The 16684-nt window shown below is 39.6% G+C and overlaps 1 protein-coding gene across 1 annotated transcript in view; it reads left to right on the top strand.

Moving 5' to 3' along the window:
• Window positions 1–16684, top strand: part of KDM5A (lysine demethylase 5A) — an 81743-nt gene that overhangs the window by 29164 nt on the left and 35895 nt on the right. Inside the window, 7 exon segments of the mRNA XM_032645914.1 lie at window positions 1457–1638; window positions 3090–3252; window positions 4349–4468; window positions 7810–8004; window positions 14682–14863; window positions 15250–15374; window positions 15812–15962. Coding sequence (XP_032501805.1) covers window positions 1457–1638; window positions 3090–3252; window positions 4349–4468; window positions 7810–8004; window positions 14682–14863; window positions 15250–15374; window positions 15812–15962 — 1118 coding nt within the window.

Raw genomic sequence — 16684 nt, 5'->3', positions numbered from 1 at the left:
CTGAAGAACTATATAATTTACTAATTTATCTGTGTTTGGAGTTTAATATATATTGTCTCATCTTGGAACTTTTTGTATGTAGGCCTGGTCTCTTCACCTAGTTTCAGTATTTGTTCAGCCAACTAAAAAATATATTGAGTAGTATTTTTGAAAACTGCTTTTTTTTTTTTTAAAAGCCTATTGAGGGTAGGAATCATATCTCTTTATTATTCCGTATTGGGATTCCTAGTTAAACCTTTGTTGGAATTTCTTCTATCCTCTGTAACTCTTAGCTACGCTTTTATAATTTCCTTATCTCTGTGCCTCATTATGGATGATATCCTCAAATCAGTCTTCTGGTTCACAGATTCTCCCTTCAGCTTTGTCACTGGATATTTAACCTCTTAATTTGAGGGTTTTATTTTTAACTCTGTATTATCGAAACTTTCAAATGTATAAAACTAAACATAGTAATGAACTTCCCTCCCTCCCTACCTGGCATCCAGGTTCAACAGTTATCAGCCTTCTAATAGAAGGCGGTTGGATTCTCTTACCTGTTTTTGCATTCAGTCTGTTGCAATATCACATCACATACGCTCTGGAAAACTCACACTACGTTTCTGCAAGAATGAGAGCGAAAAAGGCAAATAACATCTTAGAATTATTATGAATGTAGTTTGACTTTGCAGGTCCCCTGAAATAGGCTTGGGTTCCTTAGACCCCACTGCACAAGGATAATAGCACTTTTTTTTTTTTTTTTGATAATAGCACTTTGAGTCTGTACCGCATACCGCTTCAGAGGTGGGTGTTTGAAACCCATGTCTGGAGCTTATGTCCGGTTAGAAACCGCTATGAAAACTCAGACAACAGCTTTCCGTTTTCATTCTGGCCGTGCTTTCTTTCTTTGTTTTTGGAAACTGCGAATTCTTTTTTCTCTTGAGTTCATCTATGAAGCAAAATTTTTTTTGATGTTGTAGATAGATGTGTTTGTGGGAGTTGCGGGTGCTTTCTGCACCATCTTGGTCTTCAGTGTTGCCACAGATTCAGGATTCTGTATCTTATTATGTTTTGTCTTCACAGTATCTGGCACCATTCTGTAAATATAGTGGTAAACATTTTGGGAAGTTATGTTACCGGGGATAAAGTCGAAATATAATAGCGACCTATTAAAATGAGTCTTACAGTATTTTACTGGTAAGCTGTGGGGGCAGGTGGGGAGTAATAAAAAGCCTTATATGCTTCAGAGTAAACCAGAGATATCTGAAATAATTAAAGGGAAATATAAATAACACTTAGGAGATAGGATTAAATATTTGGGAATATGAGTTACATGTAGAGAGCAAAGAGCATAGATTCTATGGACTCGATTATTGTAATTATTACAAAATTTTTCCTTTTGTTTTTGAAGACTCCCTGGAGGTTTCTGTTGGGCACTTGTCATTTCTGATCCCTTACTTACATTTTTTTCCTTTTGTAGGAATATGCGCTTTCTGGTTGGAACTTGAATAACATGCCTGTTCTAGAGCAGTCGGTTCTTGCACACATCAATGTGGACATCTCTGGCATGAAGGTGCCGTGGCTTTATGTGGGAATGTGCTTCTCTTCCTTCTGCTGGCACATCGAAGATCACTGGAGCTATTCCATCAACTACTTGCACTGGTGTGTACAGTCTTTGTTAACAGCACACCTACTTAGTGACCTTTCTAAAGGTGTAACAACAGTGTTAGATGATGTGTTAGGGAGAGCTTACTTGAAAGTATTTTGTACCCCAAAGTTGGATACTGTACTGTGTAGAGGGCTCAGGGTACAACATGTCAGACACTTTCCCTCTTCAAGTACGCACATGCACAGAGCCTCGAGTTTCAGACCCAACTATACTACATTTAGCGTACATGAAAATTTCTTTGGTATAACTTTTGAAACGCAAGGCAGGATATTTTTTAAAGTTTATATAATTGAGATCTGACTAACCTTCAGTATTTAAGGTTGAAATTTGAAAAATTTCAAATTGAAATTTTTGATTTTTTTGTCCTTTTTAATAACATTTTCTCTAAAAATGCCTCTGTTGCATGCGTATTCATTAAATTTTTTCGCTGGTTTTTTTGTTTCGCACCCACAGCTTTTATTTACTTATCCAGTTCCTTGTCCAGTATTCTGATCTTAAGCAAATGATGTATTCCTCTCCATTTGAGAGATACTGCTCAGATCACACTGTGCACTGGAAAGCTAATGGTTTCCTTTCTCTGCGTCATCGCTGTACTGTGTAATAGGATAGCTTCTAGCCACTTGTGGCTATTTAAATTAGTTAAGATTAAGTAAAATTAAAGTTTACTTCCTCAGTTGCAGTAACCGCATTTTAAGTGCTTTATTGTCACTTGTGACTAGTGGCTCCTGCATTACCCAGCATAGATGCAGAACATTTCCAGTCATCTCAGTAAGTTTCTATAGAGACAGCACGGTTAATTGTATGAGGGTTAAGAAATTCGGCTATTCTGTAGATAGCGTGACTAATTAAATCCAGTTCCTTAAAGTTCAACTTAGTATTATAAATAAAACTCTAGTCCACTAAAGTCTAGTGTATTAATGATGCCACGTGTTTGGTCTTAAGATTCATAGACAGCTATATTCAGGGTTTCAACAATTTCTCGCCTTGGCTTGTTTCCTTGGATAGTAAAATTGAACTCAATGAAGTTACGTAAAAGTACTCTAAAGGGCAGTGACTTTTACTTTGATCATTGTGGGGATAATTGGAATGTCCCGTGGACCTGTGAATCAGGCAGTATGTCAGTATCCTTTGGAACAATGCTTGCTTTTCCTATAGCATCTTTCCTATTTGAAGATGCTCTTTAGTGATCTACCTTAAAGAGTTTATATACTTTGAATTACCTTTCTGTAGTGATAAGTACGTACCTACCTATCCATATACTCTTGCCTTACCCCCTATTATGAATAATAGCACAGATTTTTGAGATGGTTGCTAGGATTCAGGGCATATAATCTATGGCCATGGAGCAAGACAAAGTTAATTATAATTTAGTGGATTTGAATCAGATACCCTGGCCTCATTGGCACCATGCTCTACCTAGATAAACAGTTATTTCTTTTGCTAGGGGGGAGCCAAAGACATGGTATGGTGTGCCATCTCATGCTGCAGAACAACTGGAGGAGGTGATGAGGGAGCTGGCCCCTGAGTTATTTGAATCCCAGCCTGATCTCCTACATCAGTTAGTCACCATCATGAACCCCAATGTGCTAATGGAGCATGGTGTGCCTGTGAGTCTTTTTGCATCTCCCTTCAGTATTTTAAATTTAAAGTTATGTACGCTTTTGATTACAGTCACAGTGTATGCTTGTTTTGTAATGGGAAATAAAAGATCACATCATCTTCGAGCCAAATTAGAATTTATACTCTGAAGGGAACAACATTTATTTGATTAAGAGTGGGGTGTTGTAAAGTATGAATCACATTTACCTTATGTACAGCAACCTATCAGAATCGCCATGTTTTCAGTATATCCTGCTTTTAATAAAAATCTCATATTCTTTATTATCCCCATTTAACCAAAGTATAAGTATTTTAAGTGGTTGTTCTAATAGCTAATGCTTATCCTTGTGGAGATCATATTCCCATATTTCGTATAAAGATGTCATAGCCTCTTTTTCACGTGAGATAGTGAAGTAAAAATATACAATGAGTACCTTTTCTGCTTTTAAACTTTTAGGTTTGAAAATGATTATTAAATTTAAGCTACGAACACCTGATAAAGTATAAATTTAATGTTTGCTACATGTAGTCAAGTAGTCATCATAACCTTATTAAGAAAGTAGATCGAGTGATAGTAGTAATGTTACTTTGTCTTTAAAGAGTAAATTTATGCAGAATCTGGGACTTTTCAGAAGACATAGTATTGTCATAAAACAAAGAGATTCAGGAAAACTGATTGGGGGGTCTCTCCATATGACATATGAGCTAATCAGTTAGTTTCCAGAAAAAATTATCCAAAAGTAGGATGAAATTCCATCCTTTCCCACTGTTTACAACACAGGAATGAAAGGAATAAAAGAAAAATTCTCTTAACTGTAAAAATTTTATTACGGTAGGAAACTAGTAGCTCATGAGAGCAGCATTTTCTCCTTGAAAATTTCTTGAGGCTGTGAACTCCTGTCATGAATTACTGTAATTTACAGTGACTATTTTAAGAAGGTGAAACTGCTTCTTCAAGCCTGATACTGTTTTCTGGTCTGTGTAGGTTAATGCTTTATTGTTTCAAAGTTTGAAAAATGCTTCTGAAACTGACATAAAATGTTTCCCTTTTTTGTTGTTTTTCTTCTGTTTTGTTTTTGTACCCTGTTCCCAATTTGCATTTAGGTGTATAGGACGAATCAGTGTGCTGGCGAGTTTGTTGTGACGTTTCCTCGGGCCTATCACTCTGGATTTAATCAAGGCTACAACTTCGCTGAGGCTGTGAACTTCTGTACTGCTGACTGGGTCTGTTCGATAGCAAGTAGCTGTTGTGTCTACTAACAGCTCCGGAAAATGCATCTTAATTGCTGTGCTTGCTTAGCTGGGGAGGGGAGGGCCCATGGATATTTCAGTGGAAACTCGAATGTCTGTTGCCATTTACAGAGTTCCAGGTAGTTTTTATTTGGAAGATTTTATAGTTCGTTATTTCTCATTTGCTACTTCCTCATTTTATTTGAATTTTAAATGGGCAGTTGATGTTTTCTGAATCTTTTTCTGAGAATGTAATTCCTCTAGTCTTCGCTTTCTCTGAGCGCTTTTGGATTTTAGAAGGGTGACCACATCTTTTCAAGAATTAATTGTACCACGTTTACAAATATCTAGTTCTGATTTTTATCTTAAAATATCCAGTTCTGATTTTTATCTTAAAATATTTCTTTATTTTTTTCCTTCTGATAATTAGGTGATTTTATTTTTCCTGCTATTTTATGTTTTCTATATTCTTTTAAAAAAATTTATTTTAAAGGGTAGCTATAATATTGAGATCTCTGTGGGCTGCACTTTTGTGTAAATGGTATTGCCATTGATTGCTATTTTGCTTTTAAATGAGGTAGATATCAAAAAGTAATTAGTTATTTTTACGTCATGTCGGTGGGGAAAAGACTGCAAACCTATCATACACTTTTTTTTTTTTTTTTTTGCGGTATGCGGGCCTCTCACTGCTGTGGCTTCTCCCGTTGTGGAGCACAGGCTCCGGACGCGCAGGCTCAGCGGCCATGGCTCACGGGCCCAGCCGCTCCGCGGCCTGTGGGATCTTCCCGGACCGGGGCACGAACCCGTGTCCCCTGCATGAGCAGGCGGACTCTCAAACACTGCGCCGTCAGGGAAGCCCTAGCATACACTCTTTGACTCTATTTTTCTTTTAGTGAAGCTGTTTTTTTGTCACCTCTCCTAACATTTGGGGGGATATATTTTAGTAATATTGGATCTTATATTTTCTGTGGGCACCTTAATTTGTTAAATTTCATGATTAACAATATTGTTTCCTTGGTTAATGAATGAAATTGTATAATGAACAATCTTATATGACCTAGTAATTCTAAACTTCTTGTTAGAAAGCAACAGGAGCAAGACTGAGGTTAGGACTTTAACTTGGACTTGAACTCTATTTTAAAACCTCAGCTAACATGTATTATGTATTTATGATTTAGTTGTTCTTTGGCTAGGTAGGTGTAGGATGGGAAATGGAGGTGATTCAGAGATGAGTTAGAGATGATTTCTGCCTTTAATGTGATCACTATTATTGACGTTTGATCTTGGACAGAACTTTTTTTTTTTTTAACTGTGCCACGTGGCATGTGGGCTCTTAGTGCCCCAACCAGGAATCGAACCCACAGCCCCTGCCGTGGAAGCATGGAGTCCTAACCACTGGACCACCAGGAAAGTCCCTTGGGCAGCACTTTTTTTTTTTTTTTTTTTTTTTTGCGGTACGTGGGCCTCTCACTGTTGCGGCCTCTCCCGTTGCAGAGCACAGGCTCCGGACGCGCAGGCTTAGCGGCCATGGCTCACGGGCCCAGCTGCCCCGTGGCACGTGGGATCTTCCCGGACCGGGGCATGAACCCGTGTCCCCTGCATCAGCAGGTGGACTCTCAACCACTGCGCCACCAGGGAAGCCCGGGCAGCACTTCTTGTTTTTTGTGGGTTTTTTGGGCTCTGTTGGGTCTTCGTTGCCGCACGCAGGCTTTCTCTAGTTGTGGCGAGCGGGGGCTACTCTTTGTTGTGGTGCGCAGGCTTCTTGTTGCGGAGCACGGGCTCTAGGTGCACAGGCTCAGTAGTCGTGGCTTGTGGGCTCTAGAGCACAGGCTCAGTAGTTGTGGTGCATGGGCTTAGTTGCTCCGCGGCATGTGGGATCTTCCTGGATGAGGGCTTGAACCCGTGTCCCCTGCCTTGGCAGGTGGTTTCTTAACCACTTCATCACCAGGGAAGTCCCGGGACAGCACTTTTAATTTCACTGGTCCTAATTTTTTTTTTACCTACTGTGTAAAGATGCTAAGGTTCACTTAACCTCAAACAAGTGAGATGATATTTGTGAGAGAAGGGTGATATAAATGAAAAGTAAAAGCAGCTTTGTATCCGGAATGAAGTGATGGTACTGATTTTTATAAGCCACAGTGGACAATCAGTTGTATTTTATGTGGCTTCCTTGTATATTGTATCAATAATAATTAAAAACTGCAAATCCTACAGTTTTGTTTTTCTTCTTGCTCTTGTTTTAAGTATTTGAGAAATGTTTAAAGAGTAAATTTCTGAGAATTAAGGAATGAAAGAATTGTATATTGTTATTAGACAAGATAGTCGCCAATCATAAGCTCAGTATATATATTTTCTTGGGAAAGATTGTTTCTTTGGAAGAGTCCGGAAATAATGCTTGATTCAGAGATAGTCTTGTACTCTGAAACTCTGATTCCTGTGATTCCCTTCTGTCTTTCTCAGAATGGAGGCGAGCTCTAAAAGGTGTTCTTAAAGGTCCACTTTCTAATTTTTTCTCTTTTTTATTATGATTTTCAAATACAAACCAAAACTTCAGACACCCAGGTTTTTCCACTTGAGGGAAGGAAAGAAGCTAGAGAGAGAGAGTTTGTGTAGCATAGCTAGTATCAATTTGTTTTAAAGCTTGATAGATTTTCAGAAGTTATCTTAAAAAGTGTAGCTGTTGATTTATGAAAAGTGATCATTTAGTGATTTATTTCACTTAGGAAAATTAAAGTATATAATCTCATGGTTTCACTTTGAATTCTCTTTAGGCCAGACTGGTAGTTTAAAAAATAATCTTTAGATGCTAAAATCTAAATTGTCTTTTGCTTTGGTCCTTATAAAAAATAAAGTTAGTCCATGTGAACTGCTTAAGTAGTGCTTTCTTCCCCTCCCTCCCTCCCTACCTTGTATTGATAGTAGCATCTGTTGTTTGTTCTGTGGAAACATCAATGCTGAATATGTCCAGTTATCCCTTGATAGCCTGAAAAATTTTTTTCTTTTTCCTATAAGAGCAGTCTCATACTAGACTGGTCTAAAAGAGTTTGCTGCCTCATTTATATATCAAGGAACTCATACTTCTTGAGGTACATAATGAGTAGAAAATCAGCTTAGGCCAGCAGCTCAACCTCTCACATTATGGGAATTTCCTGTGGGAAGGCCTTTGAAATTCTTGCTGGGCAGTAAGGGTTTAATACTTACAGTTACCTCTTATGCTCAAATGGACGTTGTTATTCTCTGTTCTTTATAATAAAAGAGGATCTGGGGGGTAAGTAGTGGTTCTGTTCTGGAATGTGTTATAAGCAAGTAATTTAATTTGAGAATCTTGTTTTCAGTTGCCCATTGGCCGTCAGTGTGTCAGTCATTACCGTCGGCTGAGGCGCCATTGTGTCTTCTCGCACGAGGAACTAATTTTCAAGATGGCAGCAGATCCGGAATGCTTGGACGTGGGGCTTGCCGCCATGGTGTGCAAGGAGTTGACTCTCCTGACTGAAGAGGAGACACGGTTAAGGGAGTCTGTTATGCAGATGGTGAGTTTGCTGAGTACGTTTCCTGTAGTTGTTACTGCTCACGGGATATACCAAAATTTAAACCTGTGGAAAGAATCCATTTTCATCTTTGATTCCTTTAGAAGTTGAACGCAAAAATTACTGGTTTGGAGAAGATTTCCCAATTCTGTACTTGCCGTTTTGGTTTCTTTAAGTTGAAAAAGTTATAGGAATCTTGATGTCTTCATCTCCAGAGTTTTAAAAATGCAGTCCTATCAGGTAGAATTTCTTAGGTATGTATGTATTTTTAAAAATCTCCTACATATAGTATTACTTCTTTAAGCAAGAAAATTCAAAATTTTTTTTCTCTCTCAGCTTTGTAATTGAATAAAAATTATGTTTCTGGTGATTGCAGACTGTCAGAGTTAATCAATCTGTGTTTCCCTGCATTCTAAGTTTTTAATGAATATAAGAAGGACCGAATAACCCAGTGTTGGGATTTTGAATGCTTAGAATAAACTAAACATTGATCATATGGAAATGGGTAGTAAATGAGAAAATCTATGTCTTCAGCCACATCTAGGCCCATTTTCCCTAACCCTCCCTACATAGGTAGCCTCACTGGGTTTGTACCATGCTTCCTCCTGCTCTCGTACAGTCCACTTTCTTTCTTTCTTTTTTTTAAATAAATTTATTTATTTTTGGCTGTGTTGGCTCTTTGTTGCTGTGCGCGGGCTTTCTCTAGTTGCAGCGAGTGGTGGCTGCTCTTCCTTGTGGTGCATGGGTTTCTCATTGCGGTGGCTTCTCTTGTTGCAGAGCACGGGCTCTAGGTGCGTAGGCTCAGTAGTTGTGGCTCGCGGGCTGTAGAGCGCAGGCTCAGTAATTGTGGAGCACGGGCTTAGTTGCTCCGCGGCATGTGGGATCTTCCCAGACCAGGGCTCGAACCCGTGTCCCCTGCATTGGCAGGCAGATTCTTAACCACTGCACCACCAGGGAAGCCCTAGACCTGAAGAGTCTTAAGACAGTGAAAATAGTTTTAAGCTAAGGAAGAATACAGTGGACTAGCAATTTGGATCTGAAAAGTAAAGCTGATCCAATTTAACTACTCTGCTCGTTGGCACAAATGGGGGAAAAATCTATAAAAGAAAATATAAAACTATATATTTTAGAAATGATATAAATACTATTCTTACAAAATATTTAAATGCTGGTTATTTTTAAGAATTTAAGTTGACTTAGAAATAAGAGTGTCTGCTAAGTGGTTAGCTTTGCTTTTCTGTTTATTTGAATTACCTGTGAGAGAAACAAGAAGGGGTAAGATGCAAATGCATCTTCTTAAGACGTTTTTCTTACATTTTGGGGATATGTTAATATATGCCTGACAGTTACTATTCTCACTTTATACCTGTATTCTTAAAGCTTTGTTTTGATTATGTTCATTTATTTATTTGTTTGTTTGTTTTAAATAAATTATTTATTTTTGTCTGTGTTGGGTCTTTGGTGCTGTGCGCAGGCTTTCTCTAGTTGCGGTGAGCAGGGGCCACTCTTCATTGCAGTGCGAGGGCTTCTCACTGTCATGGCCTCTCTTGTTGTGGAGCACGGGCTCCAGGTGTGCAAGCTTCAGTAGTTGTGTCACGCAGGCTCAGTAGTTGTGGCTTGCGGGCTCTAGAGCGCAGGCTCAATAGTTGTGGCACGCGGGCTCGGTAGTTGTGTTTCGTGGACTCTAGAGCTCAGGCTCTGTAGTTGTGGCGTGCAGGCCTAGTTGCTCCGCGGCATGTGGGATCCTCCTGGGCCAGGGCTCGAACCTGTGTCCCCTGCACTGGCAGGCAGATTCTTAACCACTGTGCCACCAGGAAAGCCCTGATCATGTTTTTTTATTAACCTTTTGTATTTTATTATTTGTTTTAACAAGACTTTTTTTTTTCGAGTGTTTTAAGTTCATAACAAAGTGAGAGAAGGTCCAGAGAGTTCCCATTTATCCCCTGCCCCGCCCATGCACAGCCTCCTGTGTTACCAGTATCCCCCACCAGAGAGGAACGTTTTTTACAATTGATGAACCTAGGCTGACGCATCATAGTCACCCCAGATCCATAGTTTATATTATGGTTCGCTCTTAGTGTTGTGTATTTTATGGCTTCGGATGAATATATAATAACATGTGTCCATCATTAAGGTATAACTCCCCTGTGTATCTTCTCTGCCCCCCAAACCCCTGGCAAGCACTGATCTTTTCACTCTCTATAGCTTTGCCTTTTCCAGATTGTCGCATAGTTGAAATCATACAGTGTCACCTCTTCTGAATGCCTTCTCTCACTTAGTAATATGTGTTTAAGGTTCTTCTGTGTCTTTTCATGGCTCAACACCTCATTTCTTTTTGGCACTGAATAATAATTCGTTGTCTGGGTGGTTTATTTAACCATTCACCTACTGAAGGACATCGATTGCCTCCACGTTTTGGTAATATGAATAAAGCTGCTGTAAACGTGTGTGCAGGTTATCGTGTGGACGTAATTTTCAACTGTTTGTGGGCTCTCTATTCTGTTCCATTGATCTATTTGTCTATTTTTTTGTTAATACCACCACATTGTCTTGGTTACTACTGTAGTTTTTATAGTAAGTCTTGAAGTTGAGTAGTGTCAGTCCTCCAACTTTGTTCTTCTTCAGTGTTGAGTTGGATATTATGGGTCTTTTGCCTTTCTATATAAATTTTAGAATTAGTTTGTCAATATCCATAAAATAACTTGCTGGAATTTTGATTGGGATTGCACTGAATCTACAGATTTAAGTTGGGAATAAGTGACATCTTGACAGTATTGAGTTTCTCTATCTGTGAACGTGGAATATCTCTCTAATTACTTAGTTCTTTGATTTCATTCATTAGTTTTGTAGTTTTCTTCCTTGTACATATTTTGTTCAATACCTTAGTACAGTTAAACCTTGAACAATATGGGGGTTAGGGGTGGCAACCCTCCACTGAATTGAAAATCCACATAGAATTTATAGTCAGGGCCTTCCACGGTGGTGCAGTGGTTAAGAATCTGCCTGCCAATGCGGGGACATGGGTTTGAGCCCTCGTCTGGGAAGATCCCACGTGCCGCAGAGCAACTAAGCCTTTGCACCACAACTACTGAAGCCTGCACACCCTAGAGCCTGCGAGCCACAACCAGCGAGACCGTGAGCCACAACTACTGAAGCCTGCGCACTCTAGGGCCTGCATGTTGCAACTACTGAGCCCACGTGCTGCAGCTACTGAAGCCTGCGTGCCTAGAGCCTATGCTCCACAACAAGAGAAGCCACCGCAATGAGAAGCCCACGCACTGCAACAAAGAGTGGCCCCCACTTGCCACAACTAGAGAGAAATCCCACGCCCAGCAACGAAGACCCAATGCAGCCAAAAGATAAATAAATAAAATAAAATTACTGAAAAAAATTTATGGTCAGCCCTCTGTATACGCTGTTCTTTTGCACACATGATTCTGCATCTGTAGATTTAGCCAACCACAGACTGTACAGTACTGTAGTATTTACTATTGAAAAAAAATCCGAATGTAAGTGGATCCACAGAGTTCAAACCTGTGTTGTCCAAGGGTCAACTGTATTTCATTTTTAGGAGTGCTAATGAAATGGCATTATGTTTTTAATTTCACATTCCACTTGTTCATTGCTGGTATATAGGAAAGAAATAGACTTTTTTTTTTTTGCGGTACACGGGCCTCTCACTGCTGTGGCCTCTCCCGTTGCGGAGCACAGGCTCCGGACGCGCAGGCTCAGCGGCCATGGCTCACAGGCTCAGCTGCTCCGTGGCATATGGGATCTTCCCGGACCGGGGCACGAACCCACGTCCCCTGCATCGGCAGGCGGACTCTCAACCACTGTGCCACCAGGGAAGCCCAGAAATTGACTTTTGTATATTAACCTTTATCCTGTAACCTAGCTATAATTGCTTATTTTAAGAGTGTTTTTGTTGATACTTTCAGACTTTCTCCATAGATGATTTTGTCATCTGTGAACAAAGATGGTTTTGTTTCTTTCTTCCCAATCTGTATACCTTTTATTTCCTTTTCTTGTCTTATTGCTTAGCTAAGACTTCCAGAACGATGTTAAAAAGGAGTGATGGGAGAGGACGTCCTTGCCTTGTACCTGATGTTAGTGGGAAAGTTTCTCGTTAAGTATAATGTTAACTATAGGTTTTTTTTTTTTTGCGGTATGCGGGCCTCTCACTGTCGCGGCCTCTCCCATTGCGGAGCACAGGCTCCGGACGCGCAGGCTCAGCGGCCATGGCTCACGGGCCCAGCCACTCCGTGGCATGTGGGATCTTCCCAGACCAGGGCACGAACCCGTGTCCCCTGTATCGGCAGGCGGACTCTCAACCACTGTGCCACCAGGGAAGCCCTATAGGTTTTTTTTAATAGATACTCTTTATCAGGTTGAAGAAGTTCCACTCTATTTCTAGTTTATTGAGAGTTTTTATCAGCTATATATAGGAGTTGGGTTTTGTTAAATGTTTTTTCTGCATTTATTGATGTGATCCAGTGATTTTTCTTCTGAAGCCTATCAGTAGGATTACTTTAATTGATTTTTGAATGTTGAACCAGCGTTGCATACCTGGGATGAATCCCACTTGATTGTGGTGTATATACAGTGTTGGATTCAATTTGCGTACATTTTATTGAGGATTTTTGCATCTGTGTTCACGAGAGAAATTGGCCTGCATTTTTCTTTACTTGTGATGTTTTTGTCTGGTTTTGGTATTAAGGTAATGCTTGGCCTCAGAGAATGAGTTAAGAAATATTCCCTCTTCTTCCATCCTCTGAAAGAGATTATAGAGAATTGGTATAATTTCTTCCATAAATCTTTGGTAGAATTCACCAGTGAACCTGTCTGGGTCCAGTGCTTTCTGTTTTTGGAGGTTATTAATTATTGTTTGAATTTCTTTCTAGGTACAGACCTATTCAGGTTGTCTGTTTCTTCTTGTGTAGGTTTTGACAGCTTGTGTCTTTCAAGGAATTGGTGGGCATAGAGTTGTTCTTAGTATTCCTTTATTATCCTTTTAATGTCCATGGCATCAGTGATGTTCTCTTTTATTAGTTAGCCTGGCTAGAGGCTTATCAATTTTATTGAATTTTTCAAAGAACCAAGATAAAACGAACGGAATTCTTTTTTTTTTTTTTTTTTGCGTTACGCGGGCCTCTCACCGTTGTGGCCTCTCCCGTTGCGGAGCACAGGCTCCGGACGCGCAGGCTCAGTGGCCATGGCTCACGGGCCCAGCCGCTCCACGGCACATGGGATCTTCCCGGACCAGGGCACAAACCCGTGTCCCCTGCATCGGCAGGCGGACTCTCAACCACTGCGCCACCAGGGAAGCACAATGACTGGAATTCTTCACTGTAAAACTTCTCTGATCTGTTAATATGCTGGTATTTGTTAATCTCTAAGTTGGAAGGGATGTAATACACAGCATTTACCTTCCGCCAAATTTACTTCTTTATTTACTGGTGTGTAAGTACCTTGCTCAAGTAAGTAGAAACTGTAAACGGAACCCCCTTGTCTATTAAATGGAAGTCTTTGTAAAATGCACTTCAAGTGCCTTTACTTTCTTAAAGTGGCATGCTGAATTTGATAAGCTTTTTTTTTTCAACTTTGATATTTTTTTATTGACATATAGTTGATTTACAATGTTGTTAATTTCTGCTATATGGCAGAGTGATTCAGTTTTACATATATACTTTTTTACATTATGGTTTATCACAGGATATTGAGTATAGTTCTTTGTTCTATACAGTAGGATATTGTTGTTTATCCATTCTGTATATAAAAGATTAACTTTCTTGGGAATTCCCTGGTGGTCCAGTGGTAGCACTTCGCACTCTCACTGCTGAGGGCCCAGGGTTCAGTCCCTGGTCGGGGAACTAAGATCCTGCAAGCTGCAGTAGGGCAGCCAAAAAAAAAAGAATAAAATTTGTTAAAAAAGATTAGCTTTCTTTTCGATGCCTTTTTGAAGTAGATTATATTTAGATTTGCATAGTTTAATTTTACATTTCTTTATCCTTGTATATGTTTGATCAGTGTTATTTTTAGATTATAAGTTACTAATATTTCTGGTTCAAGGGTATATTGTCCCTGGGGACAGTAATTTTTATTTTCAATTTATCTTTTTCTTATTTTATATAGGAAACAAAACCACATAAGACAAACAGAACTTCGTGAATTATTATGTAGTAAACTTTGTTGTCATCACAGTATGGTCAGGAAATCGAACTTTTATCAGCTAGCCAATATTTTGTAATAACTATAAATAGAGTGTAACCTTTAAAAATTGTATATACAAAAAGGCCTTTAGGGCAAAATATATTAGAAAATAATACTAGTAAATACAAAAATATTGGCTTACCGTGCAAAAAAACAATCTGTCAGCCATCTTCAAAGTACCTCCCAATTATAGATTCCTTTCCTTCCCTCAAAAAATGACTTAACATTTGTAGTAATCATTTCTTGCATTTAAAAATGTTTCCTCAGTCACATGTGCATTCTTAGACACCAAGGTTTAGTCTTGCTCATAAAAAAAAAAAATTGGTGGTGTGTTTAGAAAGTATTTTGATGATGTGCCATTGTACCTCCCATGTTTATATTGTCAGAGTAGAAAAAAATTTAATAACTTAAGTTCTCTGATGCTCGAAAGACTGGAAAGACTTGATGTAGTGACATCAATTGTATTTCAGGGCGTCCTGATGTCGGAAGAAGAAGTGTTTGAACTTGTTCCCGATGATGAGCGACAGTGTTCAGCCTGCAGAACCACCTGTTTTCTCTCTGCTCTCACGTGTTCCTGTAATCCTGAGCGGCTTGTGTGTCTCTACCATCCAACTGATCTGTGCCCCTGCCCCATGCAGAAAAAATGTCTTAGGTATCCAGAAGTTTCTTGTAAAACTTCTGTTACCGTCTTTTAAAATTAATGTCAGTACTGTCCTGTGTGAAGCCCTTCCCTGTGTTTGGACTGGTAACCTCTTGTCTGTTTGCTTCCTTGCTTGAGGACCAGCGCATTAAAGTTGGCCCTAAACTTGGCACCTAAAGTTAGTTATTTTATCAAGTTGATTTCACATGTTCCTTGTCTCTCCCTGAATTAAAACTCTGTGGGCTTCTTAGATTTTCTCTTTATGTGTGTACCAAAACCCCGTTCCCCTGGCCATTTTACTTTCCTTAAGCTGATTGTATGTCAATTTTAATTTATTTTCAAGTTCTTGGTTTTTGGAAATTTTTATTTTCTTGTGTGGTGTTTTTTTTTTTTTTTAGATATCGCTACCCATTAGAGGACCTCCCTTCTCTGCTGTATGGTGTGAAAGTCAGGGCACAGTCGTATGACACTTGGGTCAGTCGTGTTACAGAAGCATTAGCTGCCAACTTCAGCCACAAGAAAGGTTAAGTTTCTTCCTTTTCTAAGCACACACTGAAATGGTTGTCACTTTGCAAGAGGCGTTGTTTTGTTTTCCTCCAGGAAGGAGAAATCCTAGGCTTCATATGAGATTTGAGACTAATGGGTTGGTTCACTACAGAATTAATTTCCTGTTTGAGAATCTTCTTTTAAGTGAAAAAGTTGATGTAAAATGGGACAAATAGCTAACTTGCAGCAGATGTATCATATATTTTTGGGAACCCCATTGTTACCAGTGGACTAACATTAAAGGCTTATTGAGAAAGAGAAATTGTCTATAAGGATTAGAAACGAGCACCTGGTCATAAGCTTTTATTGTATTGGTGACATTTGCACGGCTGTGATGTGTTTCTGCTAATTGGTTGGTGAATGGTTTTTTATTTTCTGTGGTCATAGTATATGGCTTTTAATTTATTTTTACAGATTTGATTGAATTACGAGTAATGCTGGAAGATGCTGAGGATAGGAAATATCCAGAAAACGATCTCTTTCGAAAACTCAGGGATGCTGTAAAAGAAGCGGAGACCTGTGCTTCTGTGGCTCAGCTGCTTCTGAGCAAAAAGCAGAAGCACAGGTAAGACTAAGAAGAGCTGAGTTCTCCAGTGGTTTTCTGTTTTGTTTTCTTTTGACCAGAATAAAGGCAAAGTCTTAACTGGCCTGTGAGGCCCTGCCCTGTCTTTTGAGGCCGTGTTTTCCCTCCCCCAGTGATGCCCTAACCATGTCTCCTGGTCTCCCTTCTTTCTTGCTCCACCCTGAGCCCTCTCCCTCTGTTCTTCATATACACCAGTGTCTCCCTGCTTAAGGCCTTCACGCTTGCTCTTGGCTCTGCTTGGAGTTCTCTTCCCCTGATACCCAGGTGGCTTATTCCCTCACTTCTTTCATGTCTTTTACAGACGTTGCATTCTTGGAGAGGCCTTCTCTGATAACCTCTGTAAAATTGCAGCCTTTTATTCTTCTTTCCTGCTTTGTTTTTCTTGTGTCCCTGTCACCTCCTGATAGATGAATTTACTTATCTATTATCTTATCTCCTTCTTCCTTTCCCAGCCCCACTAGAAGGTATGCTAGAATAGAATGTTGGGGATTTTCATCCTTTTTCTTATTGCTGTGCTTTGAAGCATGCCTGGCACTGCGTAGGTGTGCACTAAGCCTTTGTAAATAAACGACACTACAGGCTGAAGGCAGGTGGCAGCAAAGAGTAACCTGGGTGCCGGGGAAGCTGTTGTTACAGAGCTGGAAGTATGTGCCCTTAATTTCATGTAATTCACGTGTGTTTAATTCCCTGTGGTATTGTTTCTT

This window comes from Phocoena sinus, chromosome 10 (assembly GCF_008692025.1).
Source record: "Phocoena sinus isolate mPhoSin1 chromosome 10, mPhoSin1.pri, whole genome shotgun sequence".
Taxonomy (NCBI): domain Eukaryota; kingdom Metazoa; phylum Chordata; class Mammalia; order Artiodactyla; family Phocoenidae; genus Phocoena; species Phocoena sinus.
The sequence above is the reverse complement of the archived record's forward strand: the minus strand, read 5'-3'. Positions and strand labels throughout refer to the sequence as shown.